This window comes from Anser anser (assembly GCF_964211835.1).
Source record: "Anser anser genome assembly, chromosome: 3".
Lineage (NCBI taxonomy): Eukaryota > Metazoa > Chordata > Aves > Anseriformes > Anatidae > Anser > Anser anser.
Window position 1 is genome coordinate 50282698 of NC_139722.1, and position 22440 is coordinate 50305137.

At 46.8% G+C, this 22440-nt stretch overlaps 1 protein-coding gene across 5 annotated transcripts in view; it reads right to left on the reverse strand.

Moving 5' to 3' along the window:
- Positions 1 to 528: 528 nt before the first annotated feature.
- METTL24 (methyltransferase like 24) overlaps positions 529 to 22440 on the reverse strand; it is a 42708-nt gene continuing 20796 nt past the window's right edge. For 2 of the 5 annotated variants that reach the window (XM_083828054.1, XM_083828053.1), the window contains exons 3-5: positions 21576 to 21715; positions 16141 to 16369; positions 529 to 1731 (exon numbers count right to left, since the gene is read on the reverse strand). In XM_083828054.1, the coding sequence (XP_083684180.1) occupies positions 1393 to 1731; positions 16141 to 16369; positions 21576 to 21715 (708 nt within the window). In that variant the 3' untranslated portion in view covers positions 529 to 1392. Of the gene's footprint in view, positions 1732 to 2670; positions 2852 to 16140; positions 16370 to 21230; positions 21367 to 21575; positions 21716 to 22440 lie in introns of those variants that run through there. The other 3 variants (XM_083828052.1, XM_083828051.1, XM_083828055.1) reach the window with 3 other exon arrangements.

The window sequence follows — 22440 nt, forward strand, 5'->3', positions numbered from 1 at the left end:
CAGCTTGCTGGTCTCTTCTGGGAGAGAGAGCTGAGCTGGAGGGCTGAAGCTGCTCCTGCTGGGGAGAGCAGACCTTGCCTGCACTGGGGTAGCAGAAGCCCTCAGAGAGGTGGGAGAGGAGGAAAGCAGATGGTAGGGAGAATGGCTTGATGTATTTACCTGGCAAAGCATTGGCTCTGGGAGAAAGCTGTCTCACCTGGCTGGAAGAATGAGCTCCTACAGCTTTTCTCCCCTCTGGAAGCTTGCTGAGGTCCTAGGGGCATGGTGGGAACAACGCTGGGCCCTGCTCTGAGAAGGAGGGGGTCAGGGAGATGAGACAGCAAAGAGGGTGAAAGAGGAAAGAAGGGTATGAAGAGGAGAAGGAAATCAGAAGGTTACAAGAGAATGCACAATACAGGGACAATGAGAGAGACTTCTTGAAACACAATGCCGGACTGAGGAACACTAAGGGGAGGAACACTGAACCCCATGGAGGTTTGAAATCAAAGGTAGTTACAAAGCACATATATCAAAGACACAGAAACGGTGTGATCTGGTATTTCAATGCAAAGTTTAATGTCAAAAATCTTTAGAAAAGAAACAATTTGCTATAGACTTTTTAGCTCCCTGCATTGCTTAGCTTCTCAGGGAATGACCAAGCCTGGCTGCTGGAAGCACCCTGCAGGCAACCTGCATGCCAGCGCACGGTGCCCAGCGTGCCTGCAGAGCAGGGCACATCCATACACCTCTGAGGGCAGGTGGCCACTGCCTCTGTGAGCGCCAGTGCAGCCCTGGGGTCTGTCCTGCCCGTGTCGGGGAGAGGCAGGCTGGGCCAGGGAAGCTATGTGCTGAGAAGCATCCAGGTACAGCACTGGAAAAGGCACGCTGCAGAACGTTCACCCAAACCCAAAACCAAGCTAAAAAAGACCAGGTTTCAGTTTGACATAAGCATCTCACTAGATGAGAAACCATTCGTCACAGACATTGCAAGAGGAATTTAAGACAAGCTGTTCTTTGAGCAGATAAACTAGTGAAGCCCTGCCTTCTGTGGCTGGCATTACATGACAGAGGTCTCTGAAGGGCAAGGAGAGGGGCTCTGGTGGCAGCTCCTCCTGCAGCCAAGTATCTGTGTCCCACTGCCAGGCGTGTGAGAAAGGCTGAACTCAAAAAGCCACTCTTAGCTTCCCCAGACAAACCTTTGCAGAATGCCCGTCCTCTAAGAAAGTACACTTGCTGGCAAATATACTGCTATACCTAAAGATTTACAACAGGCATCATCTCCTAGTGCCAGGCCTTTTGACAATGTACAATAATAAAAGCCAGCCCATTTAATCAGCAACTGCTGTATGCATATTTAGCAACTTTAGCCAGTGACTCCAAGGTCCTCTTCAGTAATGGACAGATGGCTCGCGGTCACACATCATAAATTCCTTCCTGCTGTTGCCATCTTGTATTCACCCAGCTCAGTGTGTAACAGCTACTGGCATTGAAGGCTGCCTTTTTCAGAAACATCTGTGGTTTTGATAAGTCTTTGTAGGTATGGAAAAGCCTGAAGTCCTTCAGCTCCAGTTCTCGGAGCAGACTGTACCAGTACCGCACCACGGTGCTGTCATTGCCACTGACCTCGAAGCCAGGCCAGTGGATGTGCACCTCAAAGACCAACTGTCCGATCTGCTCAACAACATCTTCCAGGATCAGGTTTTCCAGAATTTTCCACTCCGCGCTCTCCACATCTGCCTTGAGGACATCAATCTGCAACAAAAACATAACTGCTAGGTGAAAATGACAGGCTTTGCAATTACTGGCAGCAACGTCTGAGGCCAGGCGTTCCCATTATACAATATACATGATTACCCTTATATACAGTGGCTTTTGTGTCTAAAAATAATAATCTCAGAGCATCCTAGGGCTTATACCGACAGGACAGTACGTGAAGTTTCACAGCGCTTCTGCCTCCAGCTCCTACTCTGAAAAGCTTTGTACTCTGAGCTGCTCCTAGAGCCAAAGCACGTTCTTGTTCCTTCACAGATCTTGTGGCGGCAGTGAAGTTATGGAGAAAATTTGCCCATCTCACCAACCAAAGACACTAACGCACTGCTGTTCCTTATTTCTCCATCACAAAACCCTGTGACAGAAAAAGATGAAATAACAGTGGTTACTTGCACCACAGCAGAGTGGAGGCCTCATTGCCAGACGCCACACGCACAAGAGGATGGGTCCAGTCCCGAGGACCTGGCAAGGAGGTGAGAGCTGTACACAGCACACGAGCGCAAGAGGAGGCTGAAGTGAAATGAATGCTCCTAGCCACACAGGTCACGAGCCCCCCGCTGCCATGCTGCTGTCTGAAGTTGTTGCAGGCATCAGTACTCACGCTGAGCAAGGAGAACAAATTCAAAGGAGAATTATGCAAAGACTGTCCAGAGTTTGATGGGCAGCTCCTCCAAAAAATAAGGGATAACGGGAAAGAAGCCATGAATTTCTTTGAAAGGAAAACATTATGATAAAATACAAAATACATCAAGTGCCCCATTTTGATTTTAGGCCATTATTTAATTTTGCAGTTGGATATTCAGAAAACCAGCTTCTCACGGCCCAACACAACTGCAGACTGGCTTTGCTTTGAGGTGAGTCGGGGGAGGGGAGCTGTACCTTTTGAAAACAAAGAAAGAGCATTTCATCAAAATTTCACACCTGGTATAAAGCGCTGACCTGCCGTGGTGCACAGATGCTGCCAAGCTGAAGTGCGCTTCTTCCCTAGAGCAGGACACGGGAAACTCCCGGGGGAGCGTGGTTTTCCTGCGCTGTTCCACCTGAGCTTCTGCTTGTGCCCATCTGTTCGCACACGGGATGCGTTTGAAGTGAAAACTGAAGACTTTATTTAGAGTCAAGAACAGCAAAAAAAAGAGAGGAAAAAAAAAAAAGAAAAACCTGCAGAAATGTTGCAAGTCAGCAGGCGGGCCCCATTACAGCTGATGAAGTGCCATTAGCAAGCTGAGGCAGACCCTGAAGAGCCTGAATTTGAGGGCACAATAACACAGCTGTAAGCAGAAACATCGAAGTTTCAAGAGGCCGCGCTTGCTGTGCTTCTTTGGGGCGCTACCAGGGGACAGGAAGACAAACTGGTCTCATGGTAAGGTGGTCTGGTCGAATCCAAAACCAGCCTTAGCATGGCTAGCTGCTTAGTCTGGATGGGTCCTGTCTATCCCACACAACAGGCTCCCTCCCGACCCTAAAATTCAAATTCAGCCTTAAGTCAAGGGGTTGTTTTGGTCATTGATGGGGACGATGAAGCAAGGCAACCCACTGCATCGGGAGTCTCAGTCTGCACCAGAACAAACCCGGTGAGCAACAGGCCGGCGGTGGGGCTGGCCGCAAAACCTAACCCCAGCCCCACACAGCAAAAGTCGCTGTCAGTAACTGCGTGGGCTTCCCACGCAGGAGCTCTGACTTCATGGCAAAGGCCCTTCCAGCCTGCCCGGACCTGCATCGATCCCACCTGGATGCCAAAAACTCTACAGCCTGTGCTCCCCGATTGCCTGAGGGACAGACAGAGGCAGGCAGGGCTGGCAGCAGAGGGACGAAGAGACACTGAGGACGAAAAGTGCAGAGGCTGAAGAGGCAGGGAGAGCCCGGGGTTCATCTTTTTTGAAAGGTTGTTCTTGTTCCCAATGAGGTAAGGCCTGGACGCCACGGGGCTACCGCCACCTCACTGCGCTGTGGGACGATAACACTGCTGCCAGAGGGAAATGGAGGCCAAACGGGATGAAGCGTCAGAAGGGGACTGGCTGGGAGGAGAGGACCGAGAGCTGAGGACTCCATCTACGAGATGAGGGTTTTAATCCCTGAACACCCGCTGCAGGGTGCAAGGGTTGTGTCTGTGAAGCCCTGCGAGACCTCAGTGGGACAAGCTGTAAAACAGCTGAAAAAACTCCGTGTGTTCAGAGCAGGGCTTGGGGGGCGACTCGAATAATGCCCTGGTCACACACACGGTACCAGCAAGCCAGGCTGCTGCGGATCTGCTCATCAAGGCATCACGGTGCCTCCCCCGTGCTGAGGGAGGCAGGGGGCAGTGGAAAATGACCGCAGGATTAGGGAATTAAAGCCTGTATTGTGGCACGTCTGCACGGGGAGGGGAGGCGAAGGTTGCACGGCCAACCTTCGCTCTGGTATTTCCTAGCTTGAAGCTGCAACACAGAGCCTGTCAGTCTGTCCACACGAGGGACAGAAAAATAGTTTTGTGTAGTGCTCCTCTGGGTTCACGAGCGGGCTGAATGTAAATGATCCTGCTCACGAAATTCAGCTAGGAACCACTTCATGGTCGAGCTCGCCTGTTTCCCTGCATACATTTAAATAGGTTACTTATTTTTCAGACAGCGACTCGCAGCTCTACCTGCAATGCAATTTTGCAGGTGGTTTTGATTCCGCGTGGGCACAATTGCCATAGGACTGTTCAGGAACCACACATTTCTGCCTCGGTGAGACTTCTGCGAGTTTGAAAGGAGAGACAAATTATTCAAAACCTCTTTCTAGGGGAGGGATTGGAAAGAAATGTTTCTAAGCATTTGCTTTTGTTTTCCCATGATCCGGCTTTCTGGTAACAGCGTGACATCGTTTTTCTCATGGTAATGTTCCCATTCCTCATCTTCCAGGTTTGTTTGTTTTTTCTCCTGTGACACCAGCAGCCTGGGAGCTGCTGGGGCTGATCAGCAGGCACCCTGCATGCGCCGCGCTGTATTCGCAAAATTGATCTGAAAAGCAGCTGCTAACCAACGTGTCTGCAGGATAGAGCGAGTTGCCACGATAACTGCTTAAACACGCACTGAAACGATCAGAAAAGCAACAGAGCACTGGTGGGGATGTGCTGAATGCACAAACCCGAGGCTCTCTGTGGCTCTGAGTGCTCTGCACCGCTCGGGGACCCGGAGGAAGGTCCCTGTCTGTACCACGACCACCCGTGACTGCCTTCCAGACCCGGTGTCCATCTCACCCCAGTCCCCATTTCTCTGCCACAGATTGGGTAAAATGAATGCCAGAACAGCTTTGTGTCAGTGTCTGAGTGCCTGACAAGCCTCCTGCTAATGCTGAACGCAGTTTTGTGAAGATCAGGCTTCTCAGGAGGTATTTATTTACCCTCAGTGATAAGAAATGCACTACCAACAAGAGACGCGCTGCCACCGCCAGGGTGCTTTGATTCAAAGCGCCAGTGAAAGGATTACTAAACAAATGCATAAACTCAGAGCTCCAGCTCACCCAGGAACACAGCTGGAGCCAGCTCTGAGGGTAAGTCCCGGGGGGCACGCTAGAAAGAGAGCAAAGCCCCACAGTGCCTTAAGGCAAAGGATGGCAGTCGGAAGCTTGCTGGCTTTGAGTACTAACAGACTATGACTGGTTCCTCTTATCTTCCACAAACGCTCTTTCACAGATAAAGAGGCTTGCTTGGCATTTTCCAACAGAAACGAGCTGTCCCCAGATGAGCAGAAATGTCGCTGTCAGAAGGAGATTAAGTTAGGCTAGCAGCCTTTAGGGCCGTACTCTCCTCACCTACATTTCCCCCTTTCAGAAAAGGTGGATATCAGACCCCACAGGAACGAGCTCCGTCCCCCCGTGGTGTGAGATCTCACCTGCCAGCCTAGAGAACAAAGCAGCCATCTCCACAGCCGGTGGCTGTGAGGCTGGACGGCTTCCAGGGGCACGTGCCGTGAAGCCCTGATCCCTCGTTTCAAGCTGTTCCCATTCAGCACCCAAAGACAGAGCCCGTACAAAAGTACAGCGTGCCAACTTCCTGAAGAATACCAAGAAACTACTGACAGCAAATCAAGCTAAAGACCACGGAGACTGTGCTGTGGTCCTGGTTAAAGGAAGCCCTTTAGCAGCAAAGGATGCGAACCTGCAGAAAGAAGGCTTTCATCTCCATCCCAAAGACATCGGAAGATGGCCACGGCTCTTCTCCTGCCCAGAAGTCCCAGGAGGAGACGTGGCTCTCTCAGGATCCCACGTTCCCTTGTCCCTCAGACCTCCCCTACGGGCATCTCCTTCCCCGGGGATGGAGGACAATGGGCAGGGGCCACGGCAGGCCCCACAAGGGCTGGGAGCTGCCTCTCTGAACAACCCAGCACAGCTGAATTAAGGGCCAGGGAGGGAAGAGAAGCAAAAGCTAGGGGACCAAAACAATATCCTTCTGCTAGCAAAATGTCATCTCACAGTCAGATGACAAATTTCAGGGGCAGGAAGCCTGCTTTATCTGCGCTCTTACGAGCTGTGTGGTTTGTAATGCACTGTAAGTAATCATTACAGAGCTTGAAACATCAAACTGCAGATCGCAAGAGTGATTACAAGACATTTAGTCTCTTTTTCTGTTCCAAATGTAAAAATGTGAGCAATTAGAACTAACTAGGTTATCACAGAAGAAGTAGAAAAATGTGGCTTTTTTAATGTTTTCTCAGCGCTTCGCTACTCTGAAAAGCCTTGTACCAGTTACACTCGGGGAAAAAAATGAAGGCCTTCCCTCATGCACAACCAAGCATACAAAACAGCTGAGAAAGAATGGGTTTCAATTAGTGGAAGTTAACACGTGCAGCATGAACGCTCATTTCTCCTTTTCAGGGTAATGACTTGTTACTGAGCGTGCCTCCCAAAGCAGAGCCCAGAGCTCTGTCTGCCTTGATTGCTCTCGAAGCACCAGGGTTAACGGGGATCTCATCACGGGCTGCCCCGTGGGCACCGTTCAGAGCTCCCGGTGGAGCAGAGTCGATGGAGAGCGAGCAGCCGGGAAGCAGTTTAGCCATATTACCTCCAGCACCAGCTCAGCACGGCGAAACGGCAGCCAGGAAACCAGACACGGTGCAGGTCAGGCAGCCGGGGTCCCTCCTTGCTGCGGGAGCCAGCTGGGGGCAGCAAGGGGAGACGTGGAGGTGGCTGCAAAGCAAGAGGGGAGCTCCCAGGTGCCCCATCCTTCTGCATCGCAGCCCTAGGGAATTTACCAGCAAAGAGGCACCCGCTTTTCCCTTTTTCCTAAGAGCAATTCTATATTTTCAGCAGATAAAAGTAGAAGAAAAAAAAAAGCTGTTTAATACGTATTTTGACAGCATACAGCTTTGCAAGTAACGAACACGTTCTTGAGTGTTGTTTTTTTTTAAACATAGCTTCCTTCTTGTCCAATCCGCAGTCTTCCAGCATGATACTCCTCTCTCTTTCCTTGCCCTTTCTTTCAAAATGCACCCAGCCCCTCCTCACCAGCAGGCAGGGGCTTGGATTTTAAGTCCCCTTTCATCCCCTTTTATTCTGAGCTGCGGCCGTGACTGATGACAGATGTAGTCTAACACCAAACTGTGCTCCCAGCTGCCTGAGAACCCTGTGCTCCCTGCAACCCCTGGGAGCAGGACCCATCCCTGCACAACCTGAGCCTCCCATCGGGGAGACGGGGACGGCTGTGGCCACGGTGAGCGCTATGGGTACTGAAACCAGGGAAAAAAGATCAGCCACTGCTGGTCAGCGGTGTACAGCTCCTTCAGATGACCTCCCGTCCTTCCTACTCACATTTACAACCTCCTCCATGAAGGTCTGTATGGCCGGCTGTCTAGCTTGCTACCCAGCAAGACCAGGGCTCCTCTACAGTGGCCCAGAGAGCAGGATCTACAAACCCTTAGCATGGAGCAGAGCAGCACTGTATGTAGGTGATGCCGAGGCAGAGGACCTGCCTGTCACAAACATCTCGAGCAACTTGCTCCTCTATCTCTTTAAACAGAGAACAATCTCCAGAACAGGCAGCAGGCAGCTCACTGCTAGCTGGGAGCTCAAAGTGATGCCTCCTCAGAGGAAACAGGGTGAGGAGCCACCGTGAGGACATGGGGGCTCTTTAACACTTCCCCCGGCAGCAAGCTCCTCGCCTGCACAGAGCATCGGCAGCTCACCAGTGCACATCCCTGCTCAAGAGCACTCTGCCCCAGCTCCCGTTTGCACTCCGTTACATTTTCTGCTTTGTGCAGCTCTTCCACCGCAGAGGAAAAATCAAAACGTCACCTCGTCGGGTCCCTCGGTCCCTGTGGAGAAGTGAGGAAGTGGAGAATGCCCACCGGGCAGCTCCAGAAAACCTGATCTTGAGTTATTTATCAGCCTGATCATCAGCAGGAGTTCTGCCCGCCGAAGCCAGGAGGAGCAAGAGCTGCGAGTGTGTGCGTGCGTGCAAGGGACAGAGGGCTGGGGCTGCTGTGAAGTGGTTGAGCACAGCAAACAGCATCCCAGCTGCAAGACCCTCTGCTGTCACGTAGTACCACGATGCTGTCTCGCACGGAAATGGTGGGGTGCCGCTGCTGGTGTCCAAAAGATGGTGGAGCGCTGGGGGAAACAGACTCTGAATACCTAATTTTTCTGAGGGGTCTTCCTTAACAACAGCAAAGGCAACAAAGAAAGAAAATGAAAACCTAAAAAAAATCCTCCTTCCTTGCTATTTTTTAGCAAACAATACTATGCCTTGAGAGTTGTGGGGTTCTTTTCAGAGCAGACCTACATAATTTCTGCAATGAAGTACTTTCATTACAATTCAGGCATCACACCTGCCTTTTTCCTAGGGGAAGAAAAGGCCACAGGTTGTACCTCACCCAGCCAACGTTAGCATTTAAAAGATCTTCCCTCCGTGCCTGACAATTGCATACGAAACACCACCTGTTCCCTAGAAACACCACTATTCTTATCGATACCTTGAGGATTGGTGGAGAGAATTTAAAGGAGGTGAAAGGAGATGCAGGAGACGAAGAGACGACCCCGCACAGGAATGCAGATGATGCATTTCTAGCGCGTGATACAGGTGGTGGGAGAGGTGGTGAGCAGTAAATCACTGACCAAAGACCTCCGCTCCCAGAAACGTGAGGTGCTCAGGCCCACTGCTACTCACAGCCAAATTTCACTCCAGTTACGATGGAAACACCGCACAGGCAGCAGCAGCCTCAGCTGACTAAGCAAATAAGGAGCAATTTCCACTTTGATTTCATTATCACTGAAATTAAAAAATGCCTGCAGCCAGGATACTGTGTCAGGAGCAGCTTGTGGATTACTCAGGGGAAACCACAACGAAGTTGCAGAAGGCAGAAGCTCCACCTGCAGCTGGAAATAGCCGCACCAGTTCGATTGCCACTTAGGTTTCAGCAACAGGACTAAAATTCACTAACTCACTGGCACATCCACAAAGGAGAAGGTCAATGCACACACACCAGCTAGTGCTCAAATTGCAGCTCCGGTGTAACTCCAAGGAAATTGGTCCCATTACACTGCCAATGAATTGGGGCCAGCATGTACAAACATAACCTCAAAGGGACTGAATGTGTGTGTTACGGGTAATAAGTCTTGCCTGAACTCATAAATCAATTTACAGAGCCCGAGGCAGATGCTTATTGTAGAATAACACGCTCTCCAGCACTCTGAGCCTTTGCTTTAATGGCATGACTTAAAAAAAGATACTACTTTACATTTTCTAGCTAGCTTGACTGAAGTTATTATCTCTGGTGCTCTCCCTTTCAGCACAACCAGCACAGAAATTAGGCGTGTGAGACATCTGCAGAACTCGGGACTTCTAAGAGAGATGCTGAGCACACAGCTGGGTTTGGAGGCACTGCCACAGCTCCCCACATCCTACAGTTTTTCCTCTCTGTACGCCTTGAAGTTGCCATGCACCTTGCCTAATCCCTCTTGCATTCATCCATATCTTTCTGGTTTCACACAGAAATCCGAGGCTGGAGCTGGAGCCAAAAAAAAAAGAAAAACAAAAAGGGGATGTGTGGAATTAAGACAGAGAATTTTTAAGGATGCTCTCACTCCCTGTGGTCTTCTCAGGTCCCCTTCCCAGCCCCACCGCGTCTGCTTGTTGCACTGCACCGCCTGCTCACCGCCCGCACCGCTCTCAGCACCCAGTAGCAAGTCCCCCTTTCTTATCCCCCCTGTTTTTCCTGGATCACTTACACGTGCACACATTATCAGCGTGGCACAGGTCACATCTGGCAGTATTTTCCCACTACTTGCTCAAAACACAACAAAAGCCCCAAAAGACACACACAGAGCTGTGCTGGTCACAGCCACGTTAAACTCTGACTTTCTGCAATTACCACCCTGTAGTGAATACGGAACTGCAAATCATTTTCTTAATTAAAAATGATTCCAACTATCACATCTGAGAGCTGCTGAAATAATTCTCTGCCAGGAAAAACGAGACAGAAAAGAGAGTCCTCTGGATACTTCGGTAATTTCATCTGACTCTGATGAGAGAGGAAATGATTCTTGCAGGTCTGGGGAATTTGTTTCTCATTGTGTTCGTCGCTAATGGAATTTTCTCACGCTTCAGCACTTACCCTGCTTTTTGGTGACGTTCTGAAGTGTTATTACTTAAGAAAAAGAGGAGAATAGGATGAGGAGGCTGCCTCACTCAGCTGGACTGTGCCTCTGTGCTACTAGGGCAAGTCACTCGAGGTGGGACACACCTCACCCAGCCTTAGACATGTCAACCCAAACCAGCTGTCCAGTTCTGTATAGACCACAGCGAGGAAGAGAAACTTCTGAAGGGCAATTTGAGATGGGCAGTTTGTGCCATCCAGCCATGTTTTAAGTGCCCGCCCTTGCATGAGATGAACTGCACCTTAAAGGTTTGCCTTGAGTTTATGAGGCCCTTGACAGCTATCTCCAATGCAGACACGTGAGTTAAGGGAGAGCTCCACGCTTCTCCTTCCCTCGGCAGGCCATTTATTTAGATTTTAAGGTCTTTGGGTTATGGGATTGTGCCTGCCTGGCTGACAAGTGGTGGCAGCGGAGGCATTTTCAGGGGAGGAATGGGAGTATGGCAGTGACAGCCTGAGACCCCACCAGGGCTCTGGAGCACCGCTCTGACCACTTGTCTTCCAGCTGCAAGAGGGGCAGGCAAAAACTAAAAAGATATTATGGAAAAGGTAGGATCTCTCCTGTCAGAGGAGACTTAGAGGCCAGTACGATAACCCTACCAAAACAAAGACTGTTCTTCACAAATACATCTGGGGAGTAAATGGCAGCCGCAGAAAAAGGGCCACTTAAGCCTAAGGTCCTGAAAATAGTGATGCTATCATCAGATGAAGGGTGTCTTTCTTCCTTCTAGAACTATGATTCTGGAAAAGCCCCAGATAAGCACAGTACAGCAAAGAAAAAAAAATAAATAAGCCCTTTCAACAGAACTCCAAACATTTACCAAAGGATTTGTGCAACACAGCAACTCAAGAGATCCGGTCTCCTTTGGCTGCTCTGACGCCGGGCCAAACAGAGCAGCACGGGGATGTGAACTCGTGCTCCCACCTCGGCAGGCTGAGCGGGGCTGTCCTCCAGCCACAGCAGCAGAGGCCACGAGGACACAGCTCCCTGCAGAAGTTCCCGGGCTTCTGAGCTGCTGGCTCCTCATCCCGAGCTCAGGGCAGGATCAAAAACTTCAACGACAGCTCTGGCCCCGGCAGTCCCACGGTGCACATAGTAATGCGTGGCTGCGTGGATTTGGTTGCTCCAGAAGTTGAAGGTGGACTCTTCCCTATCTGGAGAGTTAATTTTTTGTTTCGTTAATCAAATCTCCACGCGCAACTAACTTGTTCTGCAGTTTTTCCTGGGCTTTTATTTTGTATTTATTTATGTACTACCAACATTGAGTTGATTTTAAATCACAAAGGTAAATTGATCTTCTTTAATCTTTGCTCTTCCACACCACTCTTCATAAAGCTGAAAGTGCAGCATGAAATGGAGTCTGCAGTATCTGCTTTAGGAGATGAGGCAAGGGATAAATCACTTGCTGAGGAGGAGATGAGGTTATTAATCAAGACGGCTGCAGGGTGTAAGGTTTTGGGGTTGTGTTGTATTAAGTAACAGGTGAAAGGGAGGAGTCTTTCTTTTTTTTTTTCTCTTAGCCAGGTTGTCAAACAAACAATTCTTCATGCAGATGCCAGCGTAAATTAAAGCCTTCTAATCAAAACTGGGACTTAAAGATCTCTTTGCATTTCTTTTAATAATAAACGATGGCACAGTCTGGTCTCTTATGATTTGTTCAAGATGACTTGAGTGGAAGGAGTTGAACGCAGCTCTGCCATCCCCCAAAAGATATGCCTATGAGCACTTCCTGATTAAATGAAGATGATACTTTGCATGCTCAGACTCTCCTTTCTAGTTTAATTTGTTTTCCAGGAAAGCACCTTATTCGCTGCTGCCTTGCGCCACCAAAGAATGCAAATTCACAGCCCTTACTGATGGCAGCACATGAGATTTGACCTGCAGAGCTCAAGAAGACAACAAACTACTTCTGAATTAAGAGTTTGTGCACGTGAACATGCCTGGCTGAGTCTCAGGCACATCCACTCAAGGCAGAATGAACTCTTGCTTGCTTCTGCTGCTCAGGGCCTTTCTGTCGAAGGTTTTAAATTTTGCTTTACAGCACAATCTTTAGAGCGTAGAATACACGTAGCAGCCTGATTTGAATTTCTGGGTAAGGGTGGTGACTCTTTGTGGAGGGGATAACGTTGGAGTGGGAGGGTGGAGTTTGCATTTCAGCACAGCCTTTTCTTTACAGTCTTCCTGCATACTGAAGTCTGGGCTCCATGGAACGCAGCAGCCTTCGGAGGATGACACCAGTACTAGCTACAAAGCAAATCTCTGCTGGGACTAGGTGAACAGTTTATTTAGACAGCCGAATTGCCCCCCTTGTAACGACTGCAATTCAGACTGGTGAACCCCTTGCCAGACCATGGAACTGGTTGTGACAAATCCAGACCTGATGAAATTCAACAAGGACAGCACCAAGTCCTGCAGCTGGGGAGGAAGGACACACTGGACAGCCTGGCTGGCTGGAGAGCAGCTCTGCAGAAAGGCCCTGGGGTTCGCTGTGCAAAGAAGGTCAACAGCATCCTGGGATGCATTAGCAGGAGCACGGCCCATCGACCAAGGGACACGATTATCCCCCTGTATTCAGCACTTGTGATAGTACATCTAGATACTGTGTACAGTTTTGGCTCCCTGGATATAAGGAAATACTTTTTTTCCATGATGAGGACCACCAAGCAGGACAATAGCTTGCCCAGAGAAGTTGCGCAGTCTCCACTTTGGAGAAAACTCAGTGCTTTTCACGATTCGAGTGGAAAAAACTCTGAACATCCTGGTCTGACTTCATAGCTGGCCTTGCTTTGAGCTAGGGATTGAACTACAGGACTCCCAAAATCTCTTCTGACTTCAATTATCCAGTGATCCTATATGAATGAAGTTCCCCGTCCAGCTATCAATGATCCGTGGGGAACACCAGTACAATAGCACCCTCACTCCAGCAGTCTGTGAGAGAATATGAAAAAGCTAGCTTTCACAAAGCTGAACCGTGATGAAATAAGAAAGAAAACCTTAAGCATTCGGTGTCTTTCTCCCTTTTCTACACTATTCATCAGCTGTGCACTGGAGAGTACCCATAAGAAAAAAAGAAAAAAAAAAACAAAAAAAAAGATTAGGAAAAAAATATATGAGAAAGATTGATTTTTACATCTTTATCCTCTTCAGTGGCTGATAAAATACTGAAGATACAGGTATATGAAGATACTGAAAATACTGATATATCTCAGAAGATACACCAGCAAATTTTCAGTCTAGATCTGTGTGCCAGGAAACAGGACTCTCACTACATCCTTTGGAGATTATTCCAGCACTTAAAAGATTTCTCTCTCTCATAGTTCCCCAAAATAGTCTGACTGCATGTCTCCGTTTTCAATCTCATCCTATTATAGAATTAGATGATTCCTCTACCTCCAGGCTATTTACACTCCTCAGAGAACAGAGGACTGTTATGTCACGCAGCCCTTTAGAAAGATCAAGTTCATTTAATGCTTCCTCAAATCCACTCCAACAGCAAAAGAACTGTTTGTGTTTCTTGTCATAATAACAGAATGGGTTTCCACTTCTGTGGGAGGGCTCCCAGTACCGACTGCCGAATAGCAGGTGTGCTCTCATTCGAGCCAGAGAGAGAAATAAGCCCGTCAAGTTCTTTGATGTCTTTGCACACAAACCCCCCAGATTGCATGATTTCCTTTCAAGACTGCAGTGGTAAGACCTACAGGAGGCCTTGTCTGTCCCCTCTTCAACAGTCCCTGACGTCAGTGGAAATATTCTCATTCACTTGGAGGGTCTTGGATCGAGTCCCAAATCTTTAAGAATAAAAGCAAGGAGAAAATGAGGCATTAACTTCAAATGATGTTGCTCGGAATTCCTCCCTTGAAGTGGGAAAAGAGCAGCTTTGAGGGTAGGCGTCAGGATTTTTAAAGTTAAAAAGAATGGGACCAAGAGCATGTTTCAAATTTCTAACTAAAAAAGTGCTTTGGAAAATATTATGGAAACTGTTTTGAATTAACTTATTTATTTAGTCCAGGGAACATTCCACTTGCATTCACCGGAAAAACGAAAATGTGAGTGTCACAGCAGTTACTTTGATGTCCTTGTCATAAATTGGAGCGTACCAGTGTCTTAACGCAACACACAGCTCTTCAGGTGGCCTTCCAAGCAGACAAAAGCTAAGTAGAACAATGTAAGTAGAACAGGTTTATTCAAGTATTTCCCAACTAGGAAGCATCAGAAGACTGCCAAGTAGGTAATGGCTGTACGCTGACTGAGGAAAGTCAGCTCCTGACCTCACTAATGTCCTAATTTGCGCAGGGAAGCCATGTGAATGCTAGTAGACTAAATGGCCACGCATGGTGTTCACGTTGTGCCAACACACTTAACCAAATCCTGTGCTGTGTGTGCACAACTACAGAAAAGCCCGATCCCACACGTTATGTGAGCGCTGTGGTCCAGGGCCGCCCTCCAGCTGGGTGCTTTCACATCAGGCAGCTCTCACCCAGAAGTTTACACACTCAGATTCACAGCTACACTCCTCTAATTCACAGCAGGTCTCACGAGCGCCCCGCGCCAGTCCGTGAAAACCAACTGACTGTTCCCAGCAGGTCTCGTGTATCACAACGTTCATGTGCTTTTTCTGGATCAGGTCATTAATCATTTGCTCTGTGAGTAATTCATCTAAAATCAAAACAATCAATGTGAGGCATACGTCAAAGGAAAGCCATCTCTGTCTCTCCCCAGATGTTTCACTAATGCACAACCTAGGACAATTACAGTATGACTAAGAAGCAGGGAAAAGATGCTTTTTCTGCTCTTCTCTTCAAAATGGTTCAATCAGGAGAGCTGAACCAAAAGAAAACGCTAAAGAAAAGCGAGAAATGAACTGAAAAGGACATCTTGAGTTTTATAATAACAAACCAAACAAATGTTGCACTGCTTGCTTGCTTTGTAAATCCTACAGAAAAGCTCCTCCTTAGCTCAGGCTGTCTATTTCTTAAAAAAAAAAAAAAAGAAAAAAGAAAAAAAAACACACAAAGACATGCAGAACTAGCTGCAGGCAATGAAGTATATTAGCATTTCAATTCATGCTAGTATATCCTCTGAGGGAAAATCTCTCTTGAAAGCAACCTAATCCTGTGTGTCAGGAACTTCCTCAAATGTCTTTTGGCAACAGTTAGCTGAGAATTGAAGATTTCTTATGTATTTACAGTTCCTTTAAAAAAAAAAAGGAAATGTTAAAAAAACAGAGCACTGCTAATTTCAAAGCAGGATGTTTTTGTTGACAAAAACTGTGGTTAGGACTAGTAACCCTAAAAATCTAAACAACCCATCCATTACCTCTTCTCTTCTAGTTGTTGATGCAAATATTTTTGTCTTTGTAAACTGTGCTGCTTGAGTAGTTTAGTACTCTTACCCAAGCAATGACCAGAACTTCCACAGGACTGAAAACACAAATGCCCAGTGTCACCAGCTAGCTGAAGGGAAAAGGAAGGGAGAAGGAGGAAAGTATTTGGCTTGTGATTTAAAATCAAAGCGGCTGTTATCAGCGCAAAGGAAAAGCGAGATAGAAAAGACACCCCTAGAAGGAATGCCTTGCAAGTGTTTCTGAAGAAAAAACTGTTGTCGGGAGATAACCTTGGAAAGCACCTGAGCTCCTGAGACAGCAAGAATCACAGAATCACAGAATGGTTGAGGTTGGAAGGGATCTCTGAGGTCATCTGGTCCAACCCCATTGCTCTACAAGTTCTGCAGCCTTCCCAACACTTAACCTTGCAGTCCGAAACCTGCCGCCCGGGTCCTTACCTTCTGGTGTCCAAATTCGTTCAGTATCGTGCCCAGCTTCTTCGTGTTGCTGTGAAGTCTATGAGCAGCAATGGCTGGATTGGGATCCCTCCAGTCAACAGAGAGGCGATGGTACCAGAGGTGCCGACCCTCCTGGATGTGCGCTGACTTGATGCTGGGGTCGAAGCGATGCACCTCGCAGCCACTGTTAGCCATGCTGATCTCAAACTGGTTGTCATCGTTGCCCAGCCTACGGAACAAACAAGACGCAAATACTGATGTTGCAAAAAGACCTACTGGTGAGGAGAATATCCCGAGGACTGTGGCATGCAAGAAGGGAAAATCCAACCTGCTGGTTTCTGAAGCAGAGTGGAGGAGCTGTCATGCTACTTCTTGGGATTTTATCCACAGTGCTGTGTTAGGTTATCTAACCCTAATTCTGATGAGACAACCAGAAATAAAGATGAAGAACAATAATGCCCACTGTAGATTCGGAATAAGTACTTAGATAAAGAAAAATTACAGGAACAGATGCAGAAGAACAAATGTATTTAAAATGCATACAATGCTACTTTGTAAAAATCAATCATATTTCCTACCATATCTACACAACGATGACCCACAATGGCCACCAATGGGGATAAGATGCAAAAAACAAATTGCTCTCAATCTGTGTACAGGAAGACACAGATTAAAATGCAAATTTAAAAACACCTCTTTCCCAACAGCAGCAGTGTTTTTACTCTTAGAGAAAGATTGATGCTAAATTGAAAAAGACCCTAACGAAGGACAAACAGCCCTATTGTACAGAAAATAGTGTCATCCCAGCCCCTGTCTCTGCAAAGAAAAGATGTGCTTTATGAGGCTGTGCCACACTCCCACCTCCTACGGCCAATTGATTCAGACAGGATAAAAGAAAACTAAAAACTCTGGTATTTTCCATTGCAATCACATATCTGGACCTCAGGCCTTCCCTGCTGTGTAAAATATGATGTCCTCTTCACCTCTTCCCCTCCAAGCTTGTTCCAAGTGTGGTTTGAATCATAAACTAAACCTTAAACTTAATCAAAATCATGCTGTTGGATACACACGTGTAGCACTGGGAAGGGAATCAAGGTTTTTTAATTCAGCACATCAGCCAGTTGTACAAATTGAAAATATCCACTCTGTACTCTGTACAGCATGGCCTTTATCTACCGCAGACAAACCGTTGTAGGGCAGTACTCTTAGAGGTACTGACAGAGCACCTGCTACATGGCAACACAATTATGCTTAGGCATATTTAAAATGGTGTGAGTCTGAACTAATTCTGGCTATGTGCATCAACGTGTAAAACGTGATAAATTTTACATCATACTACACTGGGATACAACATTAAGGCAGCACTAAACGTTTGACATAGATGACATGTTGGTAAACTAAAGTGAACCCAACTCCCGATACAATGTTTGGAAGAGCATGTATTTTGGGAGTTACCAACATGGTATCACATCTGCCAAGCCTAAGGTACCAGTGCCCTGCTAGAAGGTCCTCCACTGAACCACCTTCCCCTTCAGGAGTCCTGGGTGAGTAGAAGGATACAGGGATTGCAAGAACAGCCCAGCATGCTTTTAAGAACGATTGTATTTCACAGGACTCCAGCCCATAGAGATGTGTGGGAGGGAAAGAGGGCAGTTTTCTTTCGCTACATTCAGTAGACACCAGGAAAAAAGTTCAGAAGTTAACCAAGTGAATCGGCGTGTTTGTTTGCATATGGCATTCTACAGAAGGGGCGCAGATGAACAAAGACCGGCGTAATCCCTTTGGAATGAGAAGCTGGCTGGAAAAGAACAAAATACAAATTGTTTGGGACAAATGCAGCATTAGAGCAATGAGCCTACCAGCGACCCATGGACACATGCATCCGTGACACACTTCTAACGGTTCCAGCTGGTGCAATCCAGATGCTTTGGATGCAGGCAGGCCTCAGGCTGCCTTCAAGCAGATTGTTACTCGTATGTGGACTGCAAAGGGAGGCTTGCAGTGGTGGAAAACAGAACAAAAAATAGTTGAGGGTGAAGAAGGGGTTGGTATATCTTCTGACACTCGGGCTAACAGCTCACATTTATGCCTGAAGAGAGAACTAATCAATCACAAGTACTTACCAGACAAAATAAGGTCGCTACAGAACTGCAAACTGGTTTGAAAAATGCCAGGCTCACATGTGATCATGCCAAATGAGAACACAGCACAAGAGAGGTAAACAAATGAGTTGTTTTTTTTTAAAGTTTTTCTGTTAATTAAAAAGGATTTAAAAAAAAAAAAAAGGCAGCCTTAAGAAATGTGTTGAGGTCACAGAAAAATAGCAAGGCCACCAGAAGAGACCAGCTGCTGTCTTCCAGTAACAGCAAAATAAAAAATGCTAGAGACACCGACCTATCTATCCCTCACAGAATAAGACAGAGCTTGGCTACAGAGATGGGGTTTGCACGTGGTCCCCTGCAGCAGAGGTAAAGGTGAGCCTTAAAAGCAGCAGAAAACATATCCTGCAGATGAGCCCTGTGCAAGAGGAGCAGAAGCACTGCTGGACCCGCTGGCAGCTCTCGTGGACAACTGCAGCTGCTCCAGCATGGGGTGCTCCAGCTTCCAAAGGGGCCACAGGTCAGTGGTGTAAAAGAACGCATATTAAGGTCCAGCTCTCCCTTTCTGGCCTCTTTTTCTTCCCCTCTCTTTTCTTACTCAAAGGCAGATAAGCAATTTCTGCATCTCAGAAAAAAGAAGCATTCCCTGCCTGGATCCTAAAGCTCCTGCAATTTAAGATCCTCCTAAAATAGGCTTTTACGTGGTGTTGCAGTGAGACTCTTCAAACCTCAACTGTTAAGTTTCTGAAATCCTATTAATTTATATTATCCCAGCTTGAGTGCCTGCCTGTTGTGTTTGTAACAGACTTAACGTAATCTAAGCAGATTTAGCACTAATAACTACAGCTCACTAATGCACACTGCAATTACACATCACACTGGGAAATCCTACCCCCAAGCACAAACATTGCTGCCTCCCAGTAGCGGAAGCCACGAATGCTCATCTAAAAAGACCTCCAGACATTTCAGACAGTGCTTACTCCCATTCAAAAGCAACCTCCTTTATAGCATTCACGAGGCAAAGTCTAAGCAGCATGCTTTCTTTAATTTTTAATGATTTATGGATTTAATTCAAGATTCCCAGTAACACTCACACTGAACTTTCACATTTGTCCTCCATCCATCCCCTCCGTGGAGAATGTTCTTTGTTGAAAGCAGATGCTTCCCATTTGCTCTTTATGAAGTGTATGAGATAAAGAAAAAAAATGTTTAAAGGGGATTTTTGTCTTACTTGAGCAAAATTATTTTTCTGCCTGTCATAAACTAAAGGAAGTGAGTCTGACAGAAGAATTATGCAGCAACCAGCTCCAAAGGCTGCGGAAGGAATCCAAAGGATTAAAAACTGTTCCTCCTTAACCTCAAATATTTTTCTTTTATATTTTAGCTGTTTCGTTAGAGGCATCACAGCTGGGTATTTACTGCACATGTGTATCTGATGATTGATGGAAGAGCCAACATCAGTTTCAATCTCTGCTAAGCCCTACTGTTCTGCCACTACAGAAAATCTGGCATTCGGGCTCCCTGCACCATATCAAAAGCAGCACCACATAAAGCACCGGAGTACACTCACTAGTTGAGATTTGTTCAAAACCACCTGCAAGTTACCTTTGTGCTGCTCACCTTTGTGCTGGGTCTGTTTCCCAGCACAGATGAAATAAACTCTGCATTGTGTCTACTTGCTAATTCAACAAAAATTTCATCCAAAATATCCAAAATATCAAAAGGCAAGAGGCACATTAATAACAGAGCTCGGGTCTAATATTAATGATCACGTAACTTGAAGGGTAAGGTCTATATACTAGTTCCACTGAACTACAGGCACTTTGCCAAGACACCTAAAGTGAACAGCTGTGTTATCCTAGACTTCCTCCATGATCAAGTGAAGGCTGCAGCTACCTCCAGAAGGTTACTCAGCTTACCTGGTTTTCCACACAAATGTGCCCACCTCTCCCTGCAGACGACCTGAGGCAATGAGCCAGTACTGCAGCTGAGCAGGCACAGACTGTACCTATGTGTGGGATAATACAGCATCTCTCCTAACTTCCACAGCAAAGTGAAAAACTGAGCAAAAACCTTCATGTAAACCTATAGTTCGCATTAAAACCAAGTAAGCATCATTTGAAAAGGGTTCTAAAAAGCATCAGCAAGTAAGACCAGTGCTCAGAAGGAGTTTGCTCTCTGCAGGTATGATTCATCCCTGAAGGGCTCGGTATTGTTGTTCTGCCACAGCGATATTCATAGCTGAACAAGACCTGAGAGCTCCTCGCTCTCTGAGGAGCTTGTTCTTTACAGCTCAGTACAAGATTGATCCAAATAAAAGCCCACACAAATTAATAGAAAGCACTCCCTATGAAAGCAGCGTACCCTGGATCCACTTTACTTTAATTGCTGGCGTTAACTGCCATGTGCTCATCACTGAGAAATGTCACCCAGACGCAGTTCTTTGCCATGGACCGTTTCTGAACCCGCAGCAGCAATATCACAGAAACAAGCCTGTGCTGGTTCAAGGGAGATGAAGCCCTCCAACGCACCCCCAGCCTAAAGCTGGCTCACGGGACCCCAGAGTCGCACTGGGCAGCAGTCACAGAGCCACCTGTGTGAAATGAGGTCCAGATCCTGCTGATCACCCTCCTGATGCAACTGTGCACTGAGGGACAATGTGAAGGGCCAGTGGCCTGACAAAGTCTGAGGACTGAGTTCCCTCGTCCTTGCAAGAGGCAGAGGCATTATCAGCAGGGAAACAGGCTGCAGTTGTGGTTTTGCTACCTGCAAAACCACTTGTACTGTCGAGAGCGAAAACTTCAGTCTCAAGTGTTGTAAACATCACACACACTACAAACGTTTTAAAATAAGGCCACAATCACCTTCATTATTATCACTTCGGCACACATCACCCCTGAAGTGCTCAGCAACCACATTCTCGTATGGAAATGTACAATTTCGTCCCAGGGGTAGTTAATGAAGTTTTAGAAGTAATGCTGCTTGAAGTACCTGGCAATTATGCAAGTCACTTCTGCTCAGGAAGACGCTGTACTGCTCCCCAGTTTATCTCACTAATTTCCATCTTCCTCTGCTGGAACTACCACTCACTGCTCACCGTGAAGCAATTTATTTTCATACTGACAGAAAAGTGAAGGAAAATGAAGACCCTTCCTGCAGAAAAGTTTCTCCCTAAAAACAGAGTTCACAGAAGCACATCAGCACATACTAAACACACCTGAACAAAGCCAGTATTTTAAAAGACAGCTTTGTTGCAGTCTGTGCTGCATTTAGAAGGCTCTTTGATGCTTGAATGCACCACGGAAAAATCTGCTGTCTTTTAAACGGAGCACTTACCCAAGGGAATAGAGACGGCACTGCTTGCTTCTGATCCGATGAATGAGGCCAAACCTCTCATCAAGGCAGACTGACCAGGGCTTCTTTGTGGTTTCGGAGTTCCCTCCTAGGCTGCTCAGGTTCATGTGTTCACATGAAATCTGTTGAAATCAAAGCATGTTTTATTTTAAGACGTAACTTTAAATTTGTTTTTAATTTGCCTTCTGGGAAAAGAGTGGAAAGAAGTTTCATTTAAATCTGCTTGTCAATCTGATCCGCAGCTATGGAAATTGCATCACTTTTTTCCTTGTTTGTCTGTTCTGCTTGGTGAAATTTAGGGCTTACATAATCCCCCAGAGAGCAACACAGTTTAAAAAGCAAATAATTAAACATTAATATTATACCCTGAAATCAATTTTCCTGAGAACACGTTATTTCAGCATTCAAATGCTTATTTTTTTTTCCTTTCAAACCTTGGAGTAGGTTCTGCATCCTGAACCGTGCTCAAATCATGTCACAATTCAATGTTTTAATCACAAATTGCAGTGTCACCGCAATGTATGCTACACACTACACCTGTAGCGTCCTGAATCTCCCAAAGAGATTTAATCATGACCTTACAACACCCCCTATTCAATAACAAAGGGATTTAAGCAAGTGTTTAGTTAAACAGAGGAATCATAGCACATGTCTGTGCTCTGCTGGCTTATTATATTTTGAGAGCTTCAAGTCAGGATAAAAGCATTGCAAAAGGAGAAGGGATACAGACACTGCAGGAGCCCTGCTGAGCCATCACAATGAGAAGTTGTTCCCTGAACCCAGAACCAGCTGTGGCTGCGGGGATGGGAGCTGGCACTGCCAGACAGCCAAAAAAAAAGGTGGAAAG